This window comes from Rhinolophus hipposideros (assembly GCF_964194185.1).
Source record: "Rhinolophus hipposideros genome assembly, chromosome: 3".
NCBI lineage: Eukaryota > Metazoa > Chordata > Mammalia > Chiroptera > Rhinolophidae > Rhinolophus > Rhinolophus hipposideros.
In genome coordinates, this window is record NC_138049.1 from 88,815,665 (window position 1) to 88,841,738 (window position 26,074).

At 38.8% G+C, this 26,074-nt stretch overlaps 1 protein-coding gene across 1 annotated transcript in view; it reads left to right on the forward strand.

Annotated features, from left to right (window-relative positions):
- Positions 1-26,074, forward strand: part of PKHD1 (PKHD1 ciliary IPT domain containing fibrocystin/polyductin) — a 442,189-nt gene that overhangs the window by 60,753 nt on the left and 355,362 nt on the right. Inside the window, exons 30-35 of the mRNA XM_081044785.1 lie at positions 894-1,089; positions 1,797-1,864; positions 3,278-4,885; positions 7,330-7,473; positions 12,231-12,450; positions 18,833-18,983. Coding sequence (XP_080900911.1) covers positions 894-1,089; positions 1,797-1,864; positions 3,278-4,885; positions 7,330-7,473; positions 12,231-12,450; positions 18,833-18,983 — 2,387 coding nt within the window. The remainder of the gene's footprint in view (positions 1-893; positions 1,090-1,796; positions 1,865-3,277; positions 4,886-7,329; positions 7,474-12,230; positions 12,451-18,832; positions 18,984-26,074) is intronic.

The following is a 26,074-nucleotide window of genomic DNA, read 5'->3' on the forward strand; positions in this document are numbered from 1 at the left end:
TGCCCAGAAGGCCTTTCTTGATATTTTGAATGATGCTCTTACGTGAATAAACCCCCTGCTTAATTTTCACCTCTCTTATGGCATGTCTTGTAACTGAAGCTATTTCAACACCAAAGAGACCAGTGAGGTCTCTTTGAGGGCAGAGACCTTATTTGTGTGTCCCTTGTGACATATTACTCATGGTACTCTATAATATTTAAGGTAAAAGAAATTGAGTTAGAGTGTTTATAAAATATATAATGTTTTAGTAGAGTTGCTAATTAAACTAAAAAGGTATTGAAATATAAGAGAAGACTGGGTTCAGGCATTGACATTTCCATTAATTAGCAATGAGGCTTTCGCTGCTAAACCTTAGTTTCCTCAAAAGCTAAATGTCGGTCCTACTAACTGCCTTGTATATGTCATCAGGATAGTATGAGGATCGAATGGGATAACGTATGTGAAAATGGTCTATAAACTATGGAGTATTATACTCATATGCAACATTACTATTAGGTTCAGTGCACCCTGCAGCTATAACTTTAAACTTCTATCAGTAGACATGTGGATGTTAAAAAATAAGGACATGGGGTGCTATTTGTTGCTTATGGAGACCATCAGCCCTCAAAAAGACTTCTCGACTTGCCTTTGCATGAAGATAAATTAGTGTGCCTCTTGAGTACAATTGTCCCGATATACTTGCTTTTTTATGGTCTTGAGATTATAGGCCGTAGCTCTATTAAAAGAATTGTTAGAAGTTTCATGAAAAAAATTAGGTTTGCATTAAAACTCTTAATTAGGGTATTAGGCACAGGGCTGACCACGTACTTAATTGTAAGAGATCATTTTAGAATTGGATGGGTGGTTGAAGCCAGAAACCCCCGACAGAGGCTAATGAATTCTTTTCAACACAGGAGGTGAGACTCTTTTCATTGGAATGGCGCTGCCGGGGGACTATGAAGATTTGGATGTGGAAGTCCACATCCAGGATACGTCGGCTTGGGTTCATGCAAAGACGGTGCAGGGTTTGGAGGTGGTGCTGCCCCCGCTGCCAGCTGGCCTCCATAGAATCTCAGTCTCCATCAATGGGGTCAACATTCAATCAGAAGGGTAAGGGGGACACTTGCCATTGGTTTTAGGTCTGTTTGATGGTCTAGTGATTCGATTGAGGAATTCTAGTTTTGAGTTAGGTCTAAATTTTTTTCTTCTTCTGAAGTCAGGGGATAAACATGAGAATCATAAAATTTAAACAGGTCATAGAGACTGTACGGGACAGTTCACTCTCAAGAGCAATTCAGGGGAAATATTCGGCTTACCAGTTGGGGAACAAAGAACTTTCTGGAATTAAGATGTCATGGCTTTGGGTTGGGGTAGGTGTGGAGTGGGTATCTATATGTGAAGGGGGAAGAGTGTGCTTTAATAAAGGTCTGTAACTAAATAAAACCTTTAATAAGATTATCTTGGGCTTTGAATAAATGGCTTACAATTATTACACAAGCCCTATTTATATCCTCTTAGTCCTGAAGCCCTTCTGTGCAGCATTTCTCTACAAGTTCCATCTTCTCATTCCAGAAAGTTAGCTAAACGGTATGGGACTGATGCCACCATATGTTACTGGTCCAGGAAAATGTCCCACACAAATCTTTTGCCCACTATTTCTTTTCTTCTCTGTTAGGCAGCATATTTATGCATGCTCTCCATCACTGCTCTCGTCTTCTTCCCCAAATACATACACCTCACCTCTTCTGTCTTCCTCCTTCCTTTCTCTTCTTCTAACTCTCTCAGTGATTTCTTGGCAATCTCCCCGTTTTCTGTAGGGTCGATCTCCACATCCTGTACATCACAGAAGTTTTCAGCATTGAGCCTTGCTGTGGATCCTTTCTGGGTGAGTGGCTCTGATGTGACTGGTGTCATTTACCCCGCGAGTCTACTTGCTGGATATTCAGATTCTCTTCCTGGATTAACTAACCGGTGAGGTTAGAAATGGGCAGCAGGGAGAAAAGTTTTCCTTCTGCTCCAGGAACTGGGTGGTGTACTTTGAAGGGTATGAAAACTTGGGGATTCTTTAGCTCAGTAAGCTCAGGAAATTATAGAATTTTTATGAAAAGGAGATATTTCCTTTTGTAATAGAAAGAGGCTGAAACATCTAATGGCTAGCACATCTCGAGTGGATGTTAGAGAAATAGGAAAGAGCTTCCTGCATTATTCTTTTAGATACTACATGTGCAAGGAGAGGAGGAATGAGGTTTGGTGTCTTCATTTTCCTCTGGGAATGCAGATGAAGGACCCAGAAGAAGTCAGAAGTCCAAATGCCAGTATGGGCGTTGTAAGGACAAGGCAAATAGAGAACTCTAGAAAACTATTCATTTTCAGAAAAAAATTGAAAGCTATATACTTGAGTGTGAATAATCATTTGATAGTGTATGAAATAGCACAGTATCCTTTTTGAGTATAGTAAAATCCCTTTTAAAGGTGCTGGCTATCCCACGGGTTTAGGAATGATGTGGGGTATGTTGCTCCAACCTGTCCTGAAGATGGGTTTCATTGTCTCTCAGCTAGAGTGTGAGACAAAGTCTATGAATATAGCAGTAAATTCACAAGCGTGTTTCAGTATTTCAGTGGCGCTTGGTATGTCATACAAATATCTATATATCTATACACACACATATGCAACTACGTAATATTTGGAATATTGGAATATTATACAGAATAATATAAAGGGTAAATAGAAGGCTTCAACAAAGTTGAATTTTCATTAGTGTGTAAGTTGAATATGTAGAATGATATACATATACTCCACATAATAATACATAGAATAATATGAAACAACATGTCAGGTAGATAAGAAAATTAAGGAATTTGATTTTTATTAATGTATGAATTGTATAGATGTATATAAAAATATACATATAGTCTCTACACAATATATAATAATATAAACTACTATATCCGATAACAGAGCAGATGACAAGAATACTTCAAGAAATTTGATTTTTCATTAGTGTATAAGTGGATAGAAGTAGTGGCTTCTAGGATCTATCAATATACTTGAAAATTTTGTCTTAAATATTATAAACATCCTTCCTATATAACAATTTAGTTTGACTATTATGTGAATTTCAGCCCATCTGACTCCTGTCAAAATGATCACAAATTTAATATTGATAAGGTGAGGTGAAATAGTTGAGGTTTCACTAACCCCATCCTCCACTTAACTGCTCTGGGGCTTACCCAAGTGTGTGAGTTTCTAGTACTGAACACCAGCTTTTAAGTTTTGTTTTTCATATTCGTGTTTTAGGTGGAACCATCATCAGCATCTCAGGAAGGGGGTTCAGCAGGGAGCCAGCTTTAGTTTGGGTGCTTGTGGGCAATCGGTCCTGTGACATTGTGAACTCAACGGAGACGAACATCTGGTGTGAGACCCCACCTGCCTCCCTGCTGCCTGAGGCAGACATTCTCACTGTCCCAGCCCCCGTGGAGGTCTGGGCTGGCAACGTATCCTTCACCCCAGGACCTGCACCAAGCTTGGTGGGGAAGGACTTTACCTTCACCTATGAGGTGGCCACAACACCAGTGGTCACTGCTGTGCGAGGAGAAATCACGAATAGCAGCCTGAGATTCATTGTGGAAGGAAATAACCTCTCCAACTCAGTGATTCTCCTGGGGGGCTTGAACTGCCATCTTCAGACACGGTCCTTCAGCAGCAACATGAGCCTGTTTGGGTGCTCCTTTCCTCTTCACAGTTTGGAGGCAGGTGTCTATCCTCTTCAAGTACGTCAGAGGCAGATGGGGTTTGCTAACATGTCTGCAGTGCCCCAGCAATTTGTGGTGACGCCTCAGATCACAGCCATCTTCCCAACACAGGGGTCTGCTTGTGGAGGGACAGTACTCACTGTGAGGGGGTTCGCTCTCAACTCTAGGAGGAGGTCAGTTCAGGTTGATCTTTCGGGTCCTTTTACTTGTGTGATTTTGAGCTTGGGGGACCAGACTGTCCTCTGCCAGATTAGCCTGGTGGGTGACACCTTGCCCGGCACTTTCTTCACTCTGAATGCCACAGTCCTGGTCAATGGGCTACCCAGTGAGTGTCAGGGGAATTGCACTTTCTTCTTGAGGGAAGAGACAACTCCTGTAGTGGATGCCTTGACCACTAATGTCAGTGGGTCTTTGACTACAGTGCTGATTAGAGGTCAGAGGCTGGGCCCCACAGCGGATGAACCAATGGTGTATTTGGATGACTATCTTCCTTGCATTGTAACTTTCTTTAATGCGAGCCACATGGCATGCTGGATAAATGACTTGAACCCAGGACTCCATTACCTGTCAGTATTTCATACAAGATATGGATATGCATGTTTTGGTAATGCTTCCAGACACTTCTATGTTTCGCCTCAGGTGTTTCATTATTTCCCCAAGAACGTCAGCATACATGGGGGAAGCCTCTTGACCATAGAGGGCACAGCCCTGAGAGGACAGAACAGCACGTTAGTCTACCTTGGCCAGCAGGCCTGCCTGACAGTGAACATCAGCACTGAGCTCATCCAGTGCATCGTTCCTGCAGGGAACGGCTCTGTGGTCCTGGACATAGAGATTGACGGACTTTCACACCAGATGGGAGTCATTGGCTACAGCAACACGTTCACCCCACAACTGCTCTCTGTTTCTCACACTGATGACATCTTAACCTTTGTGGTGGCCCAGATCTCAGGAGCTGTGAATGTGGACATTTTTATTGGGATGTCACCCTGTGTGGGTGTCACTGGCAACTGCACAGTTCTCCAGTGTGTGGTCCCATTCCTTCCTGCCGGGGAGTACCAAGTCACAGGTTACGACTGCGTCAGAGGGTGGGCCTCATCTCTCCTGGTGTTCACATCGAGAGCTACTGTTACAGCAGTGGCTGAGAACTTCGGTAAGTCAAGCAAAGAAGACAGAGCACTTTCTTTATGTGAGTGGACTACCGTGTCTCCCCGAAAATAAGACCTAGCCGGACCATCAGCTCTAATGCATCTTTTGGAGCAAAAATTAATATTATAATATAATATATATAATATTATATAATAATATTATATATGTATATATTATATATACAATATTATATTATATTGTATTGTATTATATTATATTATACTTGACATTATATTATATTATACCTGATATTATAGTATATTATACCTGATATTATATTATACCTGATATTATATTATACCTGATATTATATTATACCTGATGTTATATTGTATTTTACCTGATATTGTATTGTATTATACCTGATATTGTATTGTATTATACCTGATATTATATTGTATTTTGCCTGATATTATATTGTATTATACCTGATATTATATTATACCTGATATTATATTATATTATATTATATTATATTATATTATATTATATTATTATATTATACCCCGTCTTATATTATATTAAAATAAGATCGGGTCTTATATTAATTTTTGCTCCAAAAGACACATTAGAACTGATGGTCTGGTTAGGTTTTTTTTTGGGAAACACAGTAATAGCTATTCTCACTACTCTAAAAGGTGGGCAATCAACATTAATCTGAAGGAGAGGGAAGCCTGATTGGCCTCTTACAGTCTCAATTTCCTCCTGAAACTTGTCTTTTTCATGTGCCATGTATGAGGCTTTGTTTTTTAATAAGGGAATTGTGCATATTCTTTAAGTGTGTGATTGTGTTTTAATCTGATGAATTAAAGCAATTTAATTGGTGTCTTAAATTAAATAATACCATTTATAAGAGCTCACGATTTGATCATTTAAGTAGAACGTAAATGCCTTCACTTATTTTTAGACCTATGTGTCAATTTAAATTATTTTAAACTTATTAAATATGATTAATTTTTATCATTTTGTAATATTTCACAGATGAATTCATACTCCACAAATAATTGAATGGAATAGAATACATTGGTTGAACTTTTTTCTCCTTTTAGATATACTGGAGTTTGCCTTGCCTTTTCTTGCAATGATGGTTTCGGTTTCTGTTTATTTAAGGCCTTAATGCACTTGAGATAGCTCAAATTTGATTGTGATGCACAAAGTATACAGGAAATTATGGGAGCTGAACCTTAGACTGATGAAGTACTAGCAAGACATTTTCTTAGAACAAATTTGTCTGGCTTCAGCTGGGTGGAATGCTACAAGGATCAGAATTTTGGTCCCCGGTCTGTCAGTGACTTAGTTGGCTAACTTTCTAAGCCTCAGGTTCCTTATTTAATAAAGGGGTTTGGGCTGGATCATCCCTAGTTCCTCTTTTACTCTCTAATATCCATCACTTTTATAGTGAGAACGCAGGGGTATAAAATGTACCGTTAAGCCAAGCGTTACTCTTGAGTTTGTCAGGTGACTGTCTCAGTACCACCTACACTTGATATGAAGGCAGTAGAAACGGGAACTCTATCTCACTGTGGACTAGACATTGCCACATGCCACATATCTGAGTGTCCTAGTAACAGTTACGTTTATTGGGTCTCAGACCAAAGCAAAATCTGTTATTTGTTAAGAATTGTCATACATTTTACCATCAGAGACAGGCACTCTCATACAGTGCTGATAGGAGTGTAAAATGGTGCAACATTATTTTGAAGAGAAATATGACAGTATTCATCAAAATTACATTTACATTTCCCTTGACGTAGAAATTCTACTTCTCAGCATTTGCAACAGTTTTATTTAAATATGTGTACTGTTCATTGCACGTATTTGAATAAAATAGACAGGATAAATAATAAAAGTATCAATCAATAGGAAAATAACTAAATAGATTATGGCATAATCATATAATGGAATTCTAAGTAGCTATTAAAATGATGAGTTAGGCATATATATATATATGTATATATATATATATTTGGAAAAGTGTCTATACTATGTCTTTAAAAACCATATTCTTGTAGAAGAATATGTATAGAGAGATCTCTTTGTATGAAAATACGTATGCTTAGAAAATTCTGGAAGGATTTACAAAACACTCCATACATGGCTACCTCTGGGTCGTTAGATAGCCGATTAGGGAAACTTCTACTTTAATTTTATATTTTTTTGTATAAAAAATTTAACAACTATAAATAAGCATTACTTTTCCTTATAAAAATTATATTTTTAGTAGATTGTTGAATATGATTGGGATCTTACAAACAAGGACTATGGCTCTGGAGTTTAGAGCTAAATGAGAATAAACTGAGGATATCAGGGACCTAAAGCCAGTTGTATGGCATCTGGAGGGCATAAAAAGAATGATAGGCAGCAAAGAAGCATGGATTTGAATTTTGGGTTAAGTAAAGAAAGAGAGATTTGCCTCTATGATCATGAACTTGTCGTTTTCTCTTAAAGGCTGCCTGGGTGGAAGACTTGTGCACGTGTTTGGAGAAGGATTTTCTCCAGGGAACGTCTCAGCTGCTGTGTGTGGTGCTCCCTGCCAAGTCTTGGCTAACGCTACAGTGTCTGCCTTCAGCTGTTTGGTTCTTCCCCTGGATGGTCAGTAAAAATGTCATATTTCTTTCTTTGAAGAGTAGATATGAAAATAATATTCTTTGGTTAACTCCATTTTTGTAATTAATGTTGTACCGATTCCTAATTTTACTATGTGTTCCTGGGGAAAGAATTTCTCTTCTCCCCATCTGAAATGGTAGTTAGAATGAGGGACCACCTGTTAAAATGGTTCATCTCTTTTGTTATATTAATGGCAACAAAAAATTTATCACCTCTGTTCTTGATTGTAGTCCTATAATGATGGAGAAAGTAATTCTGAGTTCTGAATATTGGTTTCAAGGCTAGCTTTAGACACCGTGGAGAAAACAGTCTCTTGGTCTTGTTCTGGGGTGGGGCTGCTGAAAACATCTGCTTACTGACGGTACTAGTGAAGGGATTAGATCATCAATCTAGATTTGTCTTGCATATTTGCCTAATGTGTTCAGTTCTTGTATTCTTATTATAGGCAAAAGAGCCTATTGTCCTCTGATTCTGTAACGTTCAGGTAATTATTTGAGCCCTTACTCAGTAAAACATTATGATTTCTCATTGTTTTTAGCTTCTTAGAAAAGGTGTGAAACTTTGATAGTGCCATGTAACACAAGATAATTACCCATTGAGCGTCAGAGAAAAAGACAAGTCAAAGGGAAGAAATTGCCATTATTACTACAGGAACAGCATAGTCAGGTTCTTATCTTGTTTGCATAATCACAGATTTTGTACCTGTATCCTTGAAAACCATTTGCACACATGCTTTCTGTACAGTGCTTTAAGTTATATGCCTAATATGTGTTTGCAACTTGAATGTGGGTGAAGGATTTACAGGGTATCACTTCACCTGAGCTTGGACAAAAATTCCATGATGGATAATACTATTGTGATGGTAGTTTACATTGGATTGTTTTGGACATGAAGGAAGAGGATGAGAAGGAGGGGGAGAAAGAGAAGGAGGAGAAATAATTGTTGTTTAAAATACTAGCAATTGAGTTCTATTATATTATCATCATATATAAGCAGAACATTGTGAAAGAGAAATTATTCCATTTAAAATTCCACAGTAGGTAACCCAGTAAATTTAAGGAAAAAGTTCCATAACAGGAAACTTAAGACAGTAAAAGATTTAAGTCCAAGATGTTGTCTGTTTTCATTCTTCACTTTACCTCCTGTGCATAGAAGAGTGCTGCCCCAGTGTATGAGCAAAGTTAATGCTTGATGAAAGAATAATGAAGGAGTTAGGAAACCATGGCAACAGTAAACCAAGACTCCACAATTAGGTTCTAATAGTTACCTAATACTGCTACAGTTTTTTTTTTAAAGGCTTTCACATATACACTGCTTAAATTAACTTTTTAAGCCTCTTCGTATTATTTCAAGACAATTAATTTTAACTGGAAGTACAAGATAAAAATCTTGTAAAAACTGAGGTTTTAGGGTCAGTTAATTGTGGTATTGGAAGTTTGATAACTCCTAGGAGTGGAATAATATAAATTATTATGTTTTAAAAGATTTGATTAAGTTTTAGAACAGGACTTCTTAACATTCTGTGATTTTTAAGAGGAAAGTTGGGAGCTGTAACTCTTACCATTGCCACTAGATGTCACCAAACACTCATTGATTGTGCAAGAGCTGCTTAGTTTAGGGAAATGGATAGACTTATTTTCCTTTTTCATTTTTAAAAAAAGTCTTTCAATTATAATGTCTAAAGATGGAGACGAACTGGTTTTTACCATTTGGGTATATCTCTTCTGAACCCTCTCTGAATTCTGATATTCTTTCCTAATTTGAAGCCCAAAACTAGGTAGCTCCTCTGTGTAAGCAAGTTCTGGCCATATTGGATAGCGTCATAAAATGCCTTGCATATAAGATATTAGGTTGTTGCAAAAGTAATTGCGCTTTAAAAGGTTAAAAATAATTGCAAAAAACCGCACTTACTTTTGCACCAACCTAATAATCTGGTCTCATATTTGTTTTTTGTTTTTTTAAATTTTTATTGGAGGAACAGTGTGTTTCTCCAGGGCCCATCAGCTCCAAGTCATTGTCCTTCAATCTAGTTGTGGAGGGCGCAGCTCAGCTCCAAGTCCAGTCGCTGTTTTCAATCTTTGTTACAGGGGGCACAGCCCATCATCCCATGTGGAAATCGAACCAGCAACACTGTTGTTAAGAGCTGGCTTTCTAACCAACTGAGCCACCCCTCTGGCAGCTCAGTGGCAGCTCATTCAATCTAGTCTTCAATCTAGTTGTGGAGGGCGCAGCTCACTGGCCCATGTGGGAATCAAACTGGCAAACCTGTTGTTAAGAGCTCATGCTCTAACCAACTGAGCCATCCGGCTGCCCCTCATATTTGTTTTTAAAATTACACTGCTGTCTTGCTGGTTTATAATCTCTGTTACCTATTATTCCAAGTTTTTCTTTCTTCTTTCTCTCTCTCTCTCTCTCTCTCTCTCTCTCTCTCTTTCTTTCTAACATGACTGTGCACAGCTGGACTGTCCTCATATTTATATGATTTCTTTATTTCTTCTGTGGTTTACTGCCTTACTATTTTCATTTGGTCTTTTGTTTATTTCTCTTAACTTCTCTAATTTGCTAAGGTCACTTTGAATTCTGACCCTTGCTTTGAGTTTTATTTTTTAGTTTGACTTTGTACAATGAAGAAAGCAATGCTTCACATTCTGGGATGCAGATGATAGCCTAGAACTCAAACTTTCCTAATTATTGTTTTGCTTGTTCTGATACCACAATACAAATGTGTTTTCTTTTCATCAGTGGGGCAGGGGTGTTAAATGTGCTGTTCTAAAAAAGTTCTGCTGCTGCTTTTGGTGCCATCTATCTTTACCTTTCCCCAAAACTCTGCTTCTAACAACAAAAAAAGAATTTTACTTTTTCACATGATAGATTGCTAAAACATCCTGTTACGTTCAGCTAATACTTTGTGTTTATAAAATCAGAAAGATCTTTGATCTTTGGATTTCTTGCATTTATACCTTGAATTATACCACGTGACTTTTTCATGGAAACTAACATTTCCGTGAGGCATGAAAAGCTAAAGTGATTAAGGTCACACAGCTATTTAGTGGCAGAACCTTGAGTAAAATCCATGGATTCTGATCCCAGCCCTGGGTACTTTTCATAATCCACCTTGTCAATTTGCATCTACCTAATCACCCATAATGAGTTCATTATTTTATAGGTGTTGAGCCTGTTTTTATTTGCCCTAGGGCTTACTAACTGGAAAGTTCTTATGTTTCATCTATCCATTTGAGAGTCTTACTTGTCAGATATGTTAATTGCTATAATTCATTTAGAACATATTCGCAGAGAACCTACTGTGTGGCAGATGCTTTGGAATATATAGCAGCAACAACAATTTGTGTGTGATTGAGTAACTGCAAACCCTCTCATGTCTACTTGTCATACTTGTCCTTTGCTGCATGCAGCACTGTGATGCAGGTAGGGCTTAGGTTCAAGCTCCCAATGTTTTCTTATTTCTTTTTTATTTTATTAACGTTTTCAGACAGAAATGCTCCAATACCATCTCACATACAGACTTGTTTATCTTCCTGTTGAAGGTTACTGCCAGTCTGCCTTGTTGATGAATTTAACATTGTATCTCATGACCGATAAAGAAATGGCATAAGGGTCGAAGGGCTTCAAATTAAGAACTTCTTTTAATCAAGAGATCCCATAAAGAGAATGAAAGTCTAGTCCCAAACCTGGAGAAGATATCCGTAACCATGTTACCTCTACAGGATTAGTACCCAGAATATATAAAAAACACAAATCAAGAAGAAAAAGGCAAACTTTCCAATAGAAAAAAAAAGGGCAAGTGACAGAAATAGGAATTTCATAGGAAAGGAAACATGAGTTATTACTAAACACATAAAAAGTTTGATCTAAAAAGTGTTGATGAAAACACAGTTTAAGGCCACAATGAGATGGAATTGTATATGCACTGGATTGGCCAACATTAACAGGCAGATACTCCTAAGTGCTGAAAATTACGTGGAGAAATGGGGACTGATATATATAGCTGGTAGGAATGTAACGTGATACAACCACTTTGAAAATAATATGGCTCTATCTTGTAAAGTTGACCTTGTACCTACCCTATAAATAAGCAATTTAAAAGCATATGCCATAGAGAAAATTTTGTACATGTTTGTAGTAGCAAAAACTGGGAAATGTCCAAAAGTCCATTGGTAAGAAAAAAGATAAATATAGTATCGTATGTTCATACAATGCAGTATGGAACAATGGCAACATGTGGTAACATGGATAATTCTTGGAAATATAATATTGAGTGAAAAAATCAGGTCAAGACTAATATGTCATGTATTCTATTTTATACAATTTTAAAGAAAGGAAACCCAACAATCTCTTGTTTTACAAATACAAAGCCATGTGAGACAACTATTTTAAAAATGCAAGTGGTTTTTTCTGAGAAGGAGGAAGGCGTTCTGAGAGGATGCTGTTTCTGAGCACTTGGTGAGGAGTGTACGGATTCGAGAGTACCGCAACTCTTTTAGATCTTTTGTTGGCTGGCAGACTCACATGAAGTTTTCTTATTATAATAATTCATATTTTACAAAACATGTTACTTATAGTCTTCTGTATGTATTATGTGCACATAATACATTTTTTTAAAAGTAAATTGATTGTTTTCCTATTAGTCAAAGGACAACACAAGAACTTCATTTATGTAACAATGTGAGGCCTTCAGTTCTTTCCGTGGTTATTACCTAACCTCATGGTGATGTTTCCTGCAGTGTCCTTGGCTTCCCTGTGTGACCTGAAGCCTGAGGAGGAGAGCTGTGAAACCTCCAGCCGAACCTATGTGCAATGTGATTTGACTGTCACCGTGGGGACACAGAGACTGCCTGACTCATGGCCTTACCTCTACATCTGTGAGGAAAGTATCCAATGCCACTTTGCACCAGATCACTGGACAGAGTCAGTCTTTCCATCGTTCTCAGGCCTTTTCATCAGGTAATCCTGTAGTTGCCCTCCCTGCCCTTCCCCTCGAATGCATGGCCAATGGACTGGTGGAGGCAGCAGGAACTAGAGGCTGGGAGGATGTGGGACCATTCCACTGTGGATTCCAGCCAGCCTGCATATCAAAGCATCTCCTGTCTTTTCAAGTGTTCAAGAGAACATCTGAAAAATCTGCCCAGTAAACAGGCTGCTTTGTTCTTGCTTAGATTTTAATATTTATCTTCTGCTCCAAAGCAACATCTGGTGAATGCCAATGGGGAAAAAGATTAGACATTATGAAAAACAGAAGGCTCTTTCCCCCCTTTCCTTTTTCTTTTCTTTCCAAACAGATTCACAAGTATGAAAAAAAAGTCATAGAGAAATCCAGCAGATTGTACAATGTTTATTCAAAGGAAGGGGGGATGCGCAGGCAGAATTACTATAGGTCCAGGGTTTAGAAGCCATAAGCTCATAAGGAGTCTTTGAACTTAAGAAACAAACAAATACCACTACTTTCCAGGTAAAACTCCCTTTTCTAAACAAATTAAAAAAAAAAAAAGTGTGACCATGTAACTCTGGATGGTCTTAATTTCCACAAGCATTTCTTTTCCAATGCAGTGTGATTTTTTTTTTTTTTCATGCTTAACATGGCCCTGCATCCTTCTTTACTTCTTATCTGGGTGGAGTGGTTATATCTAATTATTTAATGAAGAGCTACTTTCCCATTAAAAATAAATAAATAAATAACTCAACAAGACCAATGGCCCAGAATGAAAGAAATGACCAGTCCTTTTCACGGCAGTCTGACTTTTCGATGTACTGAGACAGTATGTGCATGTGTTTTAGTATGTTTGCCACTGAGGTGTGTGTTTACCGTGTTTCCCTGAAAATAAGACTGGGTCTTATATTAATTTTTGCTCCAAAAAGTGCATTAGGGTGTATTTTCAGGGGATGTCTTATTTTTCCATGTACAACAATCTACATTTATTCAAATACAGTCATGTCATCTTCTTCTGGAACATTGTCATAATGTACTAAATGCGTCCGTCTGGCCGATGATCTTAACTGGGGCTTCTTTTCAGAGTAGGTCTTATTTTCGGGGAAACTCGGTAGTCAGAGAAGCCTCACTCGTCTGGTTGCTTTCTAGAAGGGCGTGATGATCCCTGTTCAGGTCACAGAGGAAATGGGGTCCTGGAGGTCATAGTCAGGTGAGACTGGATTTCAGAATTCATTGCTGCTGGGCACCAAGAAGTACATGTCAGCTATTCCTGGTTCTATGGAATTTGTGGACTTTATGTAGATTCCCAAAACTCATCCTTTGGGGTTCTTCTGAGTCCTTCCGGTATACACTAGGAGGTGACGGAGGCTACTGAACCTCAGACCCCATTAAAAGTTATGCACTTATCTTCCTGACAACAAATAAATACATTAAAAACAAAACCAAGCAACAAAAAAGTTATGCCCTTACCCATGAATATCGTTTCGAAGGTGCTACTCAATGTTTTGGATATTGAAGCAGGCAAACGTGAGTGTGTTTTCTTGAGTAAGAATGGAAGTAAGTGCCCTGTGAGTTAAAGAAACAAAGTTTAGACTCAGTGTTGAGTGTGAGGGAAACCAGCACTGCTCTTTACTGCCAATGAGAAAGCAAATAACTAGTACAATCTATATGGGACACTTTGACAATATGTACTAATAACCTTATAATTCTTCATACTGAGGAGACCCAGCAATTTTACTTCTAGGGTTTTATTTTCAAAAGTCAGTTAGAAATATGTAACATTTATGAAAACCATGTTCTTTGAAGGTTTAGGTATAATAAAAAAATGATATGTGTCGAATAATAAAGAATGCAAGCAAATGAAAATGTACTAAGAAGCCTTTAAAAATAATGTTATAGAATATTTAAACCAAAGAGGGAAATGCTTACAATATATTGGGAAGTGAAAGGCACAGGTCACAAAATATTGAATCAATTTAATCCTAATAATATCTGTATTTGTACATACATATACTAGGTGATCAGAAAAAGGTCTGGAAGGATGTATTAAAATGTTAATAGTGCCTATTCCTAGGTGGCTATAGTAATGATCGTATTTATTTTTGTCATTGAGTTTTTAGGTATCTTTTTCAGTGAACATGTTCTAACTTAATAACCAGAAAATATACTATAAATTATACAAGGGGCATTAAGAAAATCATGTGCCAAATGCCTAACCTTGGTTCCTTTAAAATTATGTGTGTGAACCCAGAGATACTTCAAGTATCTTTGCAAGGAACCCACTTCCATTACATGATTTGTCCCCCTGCCAGCCACTATGACTATGGATTTGATATAATTTGGCAAAGGTAGACATGTAGATCTATGCCAAAAATATGCTCAGTCCATCCATTCATCCATTCCTCCATCCTACCATCCAGCCAGTATTTATAAAGTCCCTACTATGTTCTGGGGACTGTGTCAGGAGCTGGTGACTCCGTGGTGAATAAGGAAGCAAAGTCCCTGCTCTGAAGGGTAGAGGAGAAAGCCAGGCAATTAACGAGACAATCGCATGTTGTGAGAAGGGCTATAAACTGATAGAAAATGATGGGGGCTACTTTACACAACTTGCTCAGAGGGCTTCTCTGAAGAAGTGTCTTTTATGCTGAGCTAAGGAGAAGAAAGTGTCACTACCATGAGTCAGGCAGTGGGAGTAGAAAATGCAAAGCACCCATCAAGTTTTATGATCTGTCAGGGGCCAGAAGGGCGGTGGAGAGAGAAGGAAGAAAGATGGCTCTAGGTGAGCTTGGGGAGGTATGTAAGGCCTTGAAGGCCATATCAAGGAGTTCGGATTCTATTCTGAGAACAAATTAAGTATCTTTCCAAAGTCACACAGTCAAGCTTTCATAGTGCCAGGACTGGAACCCAAGGCTCTGACTCACTGTACTTAGCATGACGCCATGAGGTCAGTATCAGTGATGAGAGCCTTAGCTGAGCTGTGTGCGATCAATGAGATTTCAGAGCCGTAGGGAGCAATTTCAGACTAAGTGAGGGAGACAGAATGACTGCAAGTGTTTTTATTGCCTATCCTAGAGAACACATTCAGAAAGACAACCTGCTTACTTTTGGATCTGATCAGACCAACTGAAAGAGGAATACATTAGGGGTCATGAATCTTAGGTTCTAGAACTCTTTGCTATCATTTGGACCACAACTTTTGACCACGTTCTCTCACAATAAATATTTGTGTGCGTGTGTGGGCATGCACATCCATACCACCTAGATATCTATGTCTCTCTCTCTCTATACACATACGTTTATACTTATATTTAAATCTGACCACTGCACAACTCAATGTATAGGATTATTGTGGAAGAAAACATGGAATAGTAGCTATTAAGAAACTGACATTTTGTAAATGTTAGACCATTTTTGATACCCTGGTGTTCTGCTAATTTTGATGATGGCTTTTTAATGAAAAAAATCTCTGGTAAGATAATCAGGGACAAATACAAAAAGAAATATGAGCTAAAGCTTATAAAGAAGTCTAAGCTAACAGAAAGGGGTTTTAACTCTTTCAGAGCAAGAAGAACATGATTAGGGAGGACAGTGCATTGCTACAGACAAACAAAAAAAGGAAGAAGTCACTTACCCCATTTTACTTTAACCTTTGTTGACAAAGAGCCTAGAAAGGGCAGAAGAAGGCTTGTTCACAGTATGGAAGCCCAAGACCAAGGAAGGTTGTAAAGGAAGTTGGCGACTCCTTTCCTTGAGTTCAAGTTAGTATTCCAGATCACTCATACACTGAGTACAGAAACCTTGCTTGTTCAGTTGATAATCTATTGCTGGTAATGAACATGAGAGGAGGGCATAGACAGAGAGAGAGGTGATGGGCAAATATTTCACTTGCCTAAAAAGGGAAAAAGGGTAATTCTGGAAATTTAGACAACAAAATTTGTGTTATCCTTGACAATATTCTACAATGAATTATTAATCAGATGGTTTGTGAGCCTTCAGAAACAGAAGTAACTATCTGGGGACCAATTCACAAGGAACGTCATGGTGTGATAAACCAACTTTATTTCCTTTCTGATGGATTTAAAAGTGATTTATGGCAGAAACATTGAGGAAGAGCTTCTTAAACTATTCTAAATACGCTCTGTACCCCTCGTAGCAAAAGAAAGTTTCTAGCTGCAAAGCTCAAAGTGGCGACACAAGCTTGAAGTTGCTTGGAAGTCAGGTGTTTTATTTAAAAAGTCCATGTGAATTTTGCGTTCTATTTCATGATATTTCCATATTTATCTAAATATTATATTACATTTAAATTTAAAAGTTAAATTACTTTGCTTCTTCTTTCTGAATCTTTGAGTACAACTGACACACCAGGAGCAAATGCTGTATTTATCCTGTGGCTTTACCTACCCCCGGGATGATGGCTCAGCTAAATGGATTTAGAGCTACATTATAGGCTCCAGATTCAAAATGCATTTAAGCAATGGGTCCACTTCAGTGAGATGACATGTAACAATAATGAATGTAAATTCCCACATTTACATTTTAACAATAATACCACCAACACCACTACCACCAAGAACTATAACAAGAACTGCCTTTATCTGACATTTTAATGTGTGCCAGATTCTGTGCAAATCATTTTGTAGGCTTCATTGGGCTCCATCCCCTCAACACCTCTCTGTAACAGGCATTCAGTGATTAGGAACTCCATTTTATAAACATGGAAATGAAAGCATACAGAATCATGTATTCACAGTGTCCTATAGATGGTTAAGTGTCTGCTTGGGGGACTCAAATCTAGCTGGTCTGCTTCCACGGCTAACCTCTGCATGTTAATGCTTCTCCGAAAATCAGCTGAACAAATACAGCGTGGTGAAATCCTCAGGTAATTGGAGCTCTGAGACCAAGTTTACCCCATCTTAATTTAAGCATGGGGGCTACAACCCAACACAGTGTTAGGTGCCATGAGAGGGAGGGCTCAGAGAAAGCGAGACCACAACCCCAATGGTCAGCCCAAACCGTGTGCATTCAGTTTTGAGTTGCGTGATGTTAAAATACTGGTAATCCACAGTAGGTCTTGAGGAGAGTGGGTATGGATGCCATGTCTTGGGTGGATAAGATACTGGGAATATTTTAGCATAAAGAAGATTAAGTAGATGTGGTAGTTATCCTGCTCATTATTTTTAGCAAATTGTGGGAGCAACCATTTTGACATTGATTTGAAAAAAAGATGCTGTAGTTTGACATGATGTAGTTAGTTTCTCAAGCAGTGAACTTGTGCCCTCTCCATCACTCTTCCTGGTCTTCTCATGGGATCTGTCATCTTCATGGCTGATGTTCAATCAGCATCTCAAAACCTGAGAATACTGCTCCAGGAGACAGAACACCTGGGTTCTAATCTCAGAGCTGCCATACTTTAGTGTTTGACTTTATGCAAATCCCCTTTGGGTTACATTATTTTTTTACACCTCTATCTACTTTACGGGCTGAAATGAGATCATGCATATGAAATTGTTGAAAACTACAAAATATCATGCATTATTATTACTAATAATCTTTGAGTTAGTTGTAACAATGCCTAAAGCCAGGATTATTGTTGAATAAATATCACACCTGTTGGGGACAATATCCTGTAATATCCAAGCTCTCATCTCCTCGAGACTGCATATTGTTAGACTTCCTGTAATGCTGTTTTTCATTTTAAATGCAGTCTGGCTTCTCTCCTTAAAGGAAGAGGACGTTTAAAGTGAGTGGCTGGTAGTATAACTGGCACATATATCGAATCTCCTTAGTCTGGGCTGTTAAGTAAGTTTAATTAATTTACTAAGTTAATGTTCCACTGCTAGCAACAGAGCCTCATTGCCATCAGCTGGGGAGAGGGAATTGAAAGCCTAAATGAGCTCATTTTTTCACAGTTGGAATTAGGGACCAGTTAGCCAGTTGTGTGGGTTTTCCAATTTCTCCATCTGCCCTGGGGGGGATTCAGGCAATTCACTCCCCCAACACTAAGTGTGAGTAAGAACAGGAAGAGGGAAGGGGAAAAGAAAAAAAATAGCCCTCTCCCCAACATTTGCTTCCATTTTTGGAACTGGAAGAATTGTTTGCACATTGCTTGTTAACTTGGACTTGGAGAAGCTTTTGCTAATGTTCTTCATAGATTTGGAAAAGAGAAAGGCCTCGGTGAAAGATATTTACCATGTGCATTTTCATTGCAGGGTGTGCAGATAAAGGGAAAACAAATAAACAATAAAAGAATGGAAACAAAATTACAGAAATTTGCAAAATTTGACAAATGGTGGCCTGTAGTTGCCACAAGCTAATGGCTTGCAATGATTAATAAGAGTAAAAATAATTGCATTTCATTAAGATTGATGACACCCCATTTAACCTCCCCTCTCGTTTCAGCCCTAAAGTGGAAAGAGATGAAGTTCTCATCTATAATAGCTCCTGTAACATTACCATGGAAACTGAGGCAAAGATGGAGTGTGAGACGCCTAATCAGCCAATTACCGCCAAGATTACTGAGATACGGAAAAGCCGGGGCCAGAACACTCAGGTATAATCAAATCTTTTTTACAGACTGATTCAAACAGCTCAAATTAAATTTGTAATATTGTGTACATTAAAAAAACAATTTAGTCCAAATGGCAGCGATATATAATATTAAATGCTCTCAAACTCTGAAGAGCTGGTCTAATGCACAACATCTGAATTCATAGTTAACTATAGTTAATCATATATTTTCTCAAAAATAAATGAGTGCTGCCTGGGCTCTTTTAAAGCAAATTCTGAACAGATAATCTCAGCATTTTCTGTGTGCACGTTTAAAAGAGGCTTTCTGTGGTTTATTTCTTCATGAAATAAATGGCCCACAATTTAACCAAGCCTTTCTGGAGGGTTTCCAAATTACTCAGCCCTCCTCAGTTGGTGGGATGGCAGTGTTTGCTGGTCCATCCGGTTCATCTCTGTTCTGGGGGAGAGCAGGAGGAAATCTGCAGCTTCTGAGGAAATTTCATGAAAATTAGAACTGAAAAGGACTGCAAGAGCATTTGGTCTAGCCTCTCTACCTCAGTTCATCTGTTTTGAAATCATCTGAACCACTCCCTTCAAGTGGCTCTTCTAAGACGTGTTCTTGAAAGTCCTCAATGAGAGATTCTATAGCCTCCCGAGGGGTTTTCACAAGTTGAAATAAGAGGCTAAGGGCTCTTTGGAAATATATCAGGGCTCTTTTACAACTCTCCAGGCTTCTCATGGTACACATATAAAAATAAAATTTCATGAGCACCTACCTCCTACCTTAGGTGCCTTTCTCATTATGAAAGCAGTTCTCTGATTTTTCTCTTTTTGTCTCTTTCATTTGGAACAGTTATTGGGTGCCTGTTATGTGCCACACCCTATACCAGATTTTTTTGTGAAAGCTGCTTCATTTAAACTTTCCAAATCCCAAGCTATCATTGCTATCTGAGGGACTTCACAAGTTACTTAACCCCTCTGTGCTTCAGTTTTCTCATCTGTAAAGTGGGGTAAGAATAGTACCCCCCTTAACAGGGTTGGTGTGAGGAGTCTAACTCGTGAGCCACTGAGAACTGCAGCTCACACAGCTTAAATGCCAAGTGTCAGCCTTGGGCAGTGTTAGTTTGCTAGGAGCTCTGTTAGAACATGATACGGATTATTTCTCTGTACTGCTTGCTGTTTTGACCAGATCACTTCACTTCTTAGATTTTTTTTTTTTTACTTTCTCACTACCTCAAAGACGAATTTTGAATTTGTTGAGGCTTAAATGCTAGTCATCTTTAAATATTTATGCAGTATATGTATCTATTGAGTTCTAACCATGTTCAAGATCCTCTGCCATACTCTGAAGGACATAAACCAACAATGTGGAAAGAGACCCCACCTTTAGGGGATAGTAGGGGAGAAAGGCCATGTATGCAAGTAGGTAAGCTCCAAAGAGAGACACATAGAGTCAATTCATCACAGTTAGATGGAAAGTTGGACATCATCTAGACCAGCCCCCACATTTGAGAGTTAAGTTAACTGAGGTCAATAAAGAAAGGAGACCTGAAAAAGGTCACACAGTAGTAATTTGGTTTCATAGCCCATGTGGCCATAAGTCCCTGTGGGGGAAGTAAGCCATTTAATCTTTAGGAACCAGAGGGGCATGTCTGTCAAAACCTACTAGGCTAGTGACAGTGTCTAGGAGGTTCCAGTACTGGGATGTCTCGTTACCCTATCGATGTAGGGAAGTCTGGTTTCCTGCTTGGGCCTGTGGACATGACACCTATGTTAGGATACACAATTGCCTAATCTGGGCCTGAGGCTGGGAAAAACCAGCACTGACAGGTGATTAATTGGAACTAGCATCCAGGCCTCTAGCTCCAAGTACTATGGGAGAACCTTGGGAAACTAGTTGCATAGAATGTTTTATATATATATATTTCCAAAGGACTTTTGAGAGCATTTAATATGTGAATGCACAATGTAAATTGCTAAGAGAGAGCTACTATATGAAGGTTACCCAAACTTTTTTGTCCATGGAACCCTTTATTCTCAGACTCTGCCTTGGGGCTGGTATCTGTCCTGCTGCCCTCACTTTGGGAAATGTTGCCCATGCCATGCTCTTGCCCGCATCTTAGAGTGGGGAATCAGAGGTGGGAAAGATTATCTTCAGATGGCGCACCTGTATGTAGAAGTCAATTGAATTCTGCAGAAGTAGATGACTGTATCATGTCATGAAGAATGGGCAGGGTTCAGGCATTCAGGAGTGCAGAGGAAAGGGATTTCAGTATGCACAAGACACTAAGACAAGGGCCCATGGGAATAGTGGAGAGAACATGTGTGTGAAGGGGACTAGTGAGTTGTAGGTTTGGGCAAGTAGTCTGGGATTAGATTATGAGGGCAGGTTAACGCTTGGTCCTTGAATTCATCAGGTGACGTGTCATCCTCGAGGAGTCACTCTGTGCTTTAGTACATTGATCTGGTACTTGGGTGAGGATGCCTTGGGAAATCCAAGGGAGGCAGGTGAATCTTAACCAGGCAAGAGATAATTGCACTAGAGAAGTGGCAGAGGGAATAGATAGGAGGTGACCCACACAATAGTCAACACTTGACAACTTGTGTTAGACAAAGAGTTCAAAGACATGGAAAATTAAATGTAGTGAGAAAATTATGTGCTGACTTCCCAAAATGATCTTTTCAAATTTATGAAAAAAATTTGTCTCCATGCTCATGACTTCCAAACTGTAATCTCCAGCCCAGAGCTCTCTCTCTCTCTCTTTTGTTTTAAATTAAAGTTTATTGGGGTGACGATTGTTAGTAAAGTTACATAGATTTCAGGTGTACAATTCTGTATTACATCATCTATATATCACATTGTGTGTTCACCACCCAGAGTCAGTTCTCTTTCTATCACCATATGTTGGATACCCTTTACCCTCATCTACCATCCCTCCCCCCTTACCCTGTGGTAACCACTGTGTCTATAGGTTTTTGTTTCTTCATTTGTTTGTCTTGTTCTTTTGTTGTTTTCAGTTTTATATCCCACATATCAGTGAAATCATTTAGTTCTCGACTGTTTTTGTCTGACTTATTTCACTTAGCATTATAATCTCAAGATCCATCCACGTTGTAGCAAATAGTACTATTTCATCTTTTCTTGTGGCAGAATAGTATTCCATTGTGTATATATACCACAACTTCTTTATCCATTCGTCTATCAAAGGACACTTTGGTTGTTTCCATGTGTTGGTCACTGTAAATAAAGCTGCAATGAACATTGGAGCATATACGTCTTTATGGATAAATGTTTTAAGATTTTTTGGGTATATACCCAGGAGAGGGATTGCTGGGTCATATAGTGATTCTATTCTTAATTTTTTGAGGAACCTCCACACTGCCTTCCATAGCGGCTGCACCAATCAGCATTCCCACCAACAGTGTATGTTCACCATCACTAATCATCAGAGAAATGCAAATAAAATGAGATATCACCTCATGCCAGTTAGAATGGCTATTATCAACAAGACAAATAGTAACAAGTGTCCCGGAACTCTCTCTTGAGCTTGAGATCCCCGAACGTCATGCCTACTCATATCATCACTTGGATATCGAAATGACATTTCTAATCGGACAGATTCTAAACTAACTCCTGATCTCCGCTGCATCTTCTGACACCCCTGCCATAGTCCTGAACTGAGGGGATGGAAGCTGTCTCTTTTCAGTTGTTCAGGCACGGAGGCATCCTTGATCTTCCAAATCCCACGTCAGAACCACCAGGAAATTCTCTCAGCTGTGCCTTTAAGCTGACTACTTTGCAGCAAGTCTGCTGCTACCACCATCACCATCACCTCTTACTGATTATTACAAAGCGCTCCCCCACTGGAATCCCTGCTCCCACCTTTGTCTCCTTTCAATGTATTCTAATGGAGCCCCAATGATCCTTTCAAAACACGTCAGGAAATTTCACTCTTATCAAAAACTTTCCAATGGCTCCCAAATTCTCTTGCAATAAAAGCCAAGTACTTACACTGACCCAGGGGTCATTCTCTGTACCAACTCCCCTCTTCCAATTCGTCTCTAGCTTCACCTCTTGCTCTGTCCCCTTTACCTGCTCTGTTCCAGGCCCACTGCCTCCTTGCTATTCCTGGAACATTCCAAATTTGCTCCCACACTGAAATTTTTGCTGTCACTTCTGTTTAGAATGCTTTTTCTCCTCCTTTTTCAAGTAACTTTTCACTTTAAGTTTTCACTGAAATGTTACTTCCTCAATGAAGTCCATCCTTACCACCCTATTTAAAATTACAACCAGTGTTGTTTACTCCATAGATCAGACTTGCAATTTCTGTTACTTTGTTCTGTTGGTGCCACAGTCCTTAGCACCTGCTAATACACTACAGAAGGTTCTAATTTATTATATGCATTGTTTCGTGTCTGACTTTTCTTGCTAGAATACGATCTCCAAGAAGCAGAAATGTTTGCCTGCTTTGTTTACTGGTGTATCCCAAGTACTCAGAACAGAGCCTGAATCAATTGTACAAATGAATAACAATACACAAACAAGTATAAGCAGTTAAAACAAGTCTTCTCCGATGTAATCCCCAGGAAATATCTTAAAGGACACACACACACACACACCCATTTGTACACAAAGATATTATTGTGTGATTTATATTGTTCTTCAACTTGTATTTTTTTAAAAAAACCTAATGGCACTCTAGGATATAAATTCCTCAAAAAGAGTAATACTACTCTTTCCCAATGCTTAGAACTATGTCTAGTACACAGCGGATCTTGTTAAAAATATTGAATGGATGAATGGATTTATAATTGAGTGAATATATTATGGCCATCTTTTCATTTAAGGCATGTCCATTTTTCTTTTCTTCAGAAGACATTGATTATATCTACTATATATCAGATACTGTGATACATTGAAATAAGAAAAAAGGTATTAGGAACAGAAAATCTAAAAGAGTGCTAGAAAACATAACCAGGTGCCGTAAGACAACCAGAGGTTTTGAGGGGTTTCTGAAGGACAAATAGCAGATCTGGTTGGATAGGTAGAGAAACCACAGCAGAATAAACACAATGCAAAGCAAGTTTAGAGCAAACTGATATGAAGAGTACAGCCCTACTGTTCAATGGAGCTCTGAGAGAAAGTTTATGCTTAAGAGTCAGATAGGGCAGCTATTAGGGTAATGAATGAAAAGATTTCTCAGGGAACGCCTAGGGCAATATTTCCCCTCTTTTTCCTTTCTTTTCTTCTGTCCCTGTGTCCACGCAGTGGTTGGAACTGTGGCTCTCAAAATAAAGTCTTAAGAGTAGCTCATAAAACAGAGGGATTATTTGCTTGGGGACAGCAGATGGGTTTGGTACCTTGTGGATGTTAAAGCCCATATTGAACTCAGTCAAACCCAAGGTTGACTCTGGACCCCAGGACAGACTCAGGGAAGGAAGAAAGGATGGGGAAAGCAATGTTCTCATTTCTGCCTCCAGGGAATTCCTTTCCTTTCACTCCACCCACCCAGATGTTTTACCCAGCAATTTCAATTGTGATAACATGAAGAGGTTTCTCTGAACATTTGATCTGCCGTATCAGTGGAAAAGAAGTCTGAAACAATGCAAGTTACCTGCAAAATGATTTAAAACCATTCAGAATCCTGTACCCAGTCAAATACTATTTGGAGTATGAACAAAATAGGCATATAAAAACACTCTACAAAATTCAGAAAGTTTATTATCCTGTGCACTCTCTGAAAAATGACCTGTTCTGGCAAACTGCAAAATGAGTCAGAGAACAAAGATGAAATGGGATACAAGAAATAGTAATGAACAAAGAACCCGAAAAACAGCAAAAACAGCAAGAATTGTCGAAAATATGACCGTGAAGCTTAATATAGCTAAGAATGGATTCTTCACCAAATAGAGGAATGAACCTTTTAAGTAGGTATAATAAAAGAAGAACAAGAAGTAGGGGCCTAAACCCCTCTTTGACAAAATGAGGAGACATTTGTGGTAAAAATACAAACATTGTGTGAAGATGGAAAGTACATGGGAGAATGACAAGTAAATTAATGAGGTGGAGGAAAGTCCAAATTAAGTTCCTGTGAAGGGACATTTAGATAAAAAGCAAGACAATTTGCCCCAGAGAACCCTAGAGAATTTTGATTTAGAGAAGTTTAGGTACCAGGAAATGAATGTGAGGCAGGATGCTAAAAGGAGGGGTTTGTTTGAAATCCTCTGCAAAGAGGAGCTAGATCCCCAGGACACTACCGGCTGACCCAGTAAGACATCTATTCCCACCCTTCCCTGCAAGGAAGCAGAGGCACAATTTCTGTACAAATTGAATTAGTTCGATAATAAGGTGCCTGACACCAAGCCCAGAGGAGAGAGGGACAGACAATAAAATTGATGTCTGAAGGATGAATGTAAAGATGTGCTTATTCTTTAAAGAGTGCTCCTCCAACCCCCTAACCCCACTAAATTTTTTCCTCTGCCCGGCTCCAGAATCCTGGCAACCGTAGATATACGCCTTCCAGAAAAGAGACTGGCAGGTACTTTCCTGGAGAGATTAAACCAAAGTAAAGACCCACAGATTTTGACATTTATAAGCCTCACGAAGTCCCACTCACTTAGATTTTTATTGCATTGTTCTTAAATACACATAGACAGACTCCTGGTTTTGGCCATGAGAGGGCAATGCGTTGTGGACTTACCCTCCTGCCATGAATGATGATCAACTAAATCAAAATATAGTTTTGGCACTGGATGACAGGCATCACAAAGTTATGGTCCTTGAGAGAGGGAAACACATGAGGAGACGGGCTTTCTGTCTGGAAGCACTCTTCCAGACTCAGCACAGGGAAACGGAACCCACGCAGAGAAGTTCATATAGGTGGGAAGTGTAGAAGAGGAGATGGAGGTAGGAGGGATAGAAAAATATCTAATAAAACATGGCCAAAATGTTTTTGAGTTTGATGAAAACTACCAACCCACAGATCTAAGAAGTTTCATGAATCCAAATCGGAAGGAACATCAAGAGATCTGCTACTGGAGTTCTCAATAATATTAAGATGTTAACATTACAATGTTAAGCTGTCAGTTCTTCTAATTAAGAGGTCAATTCCACATTAATATTTAGAGTTAAAG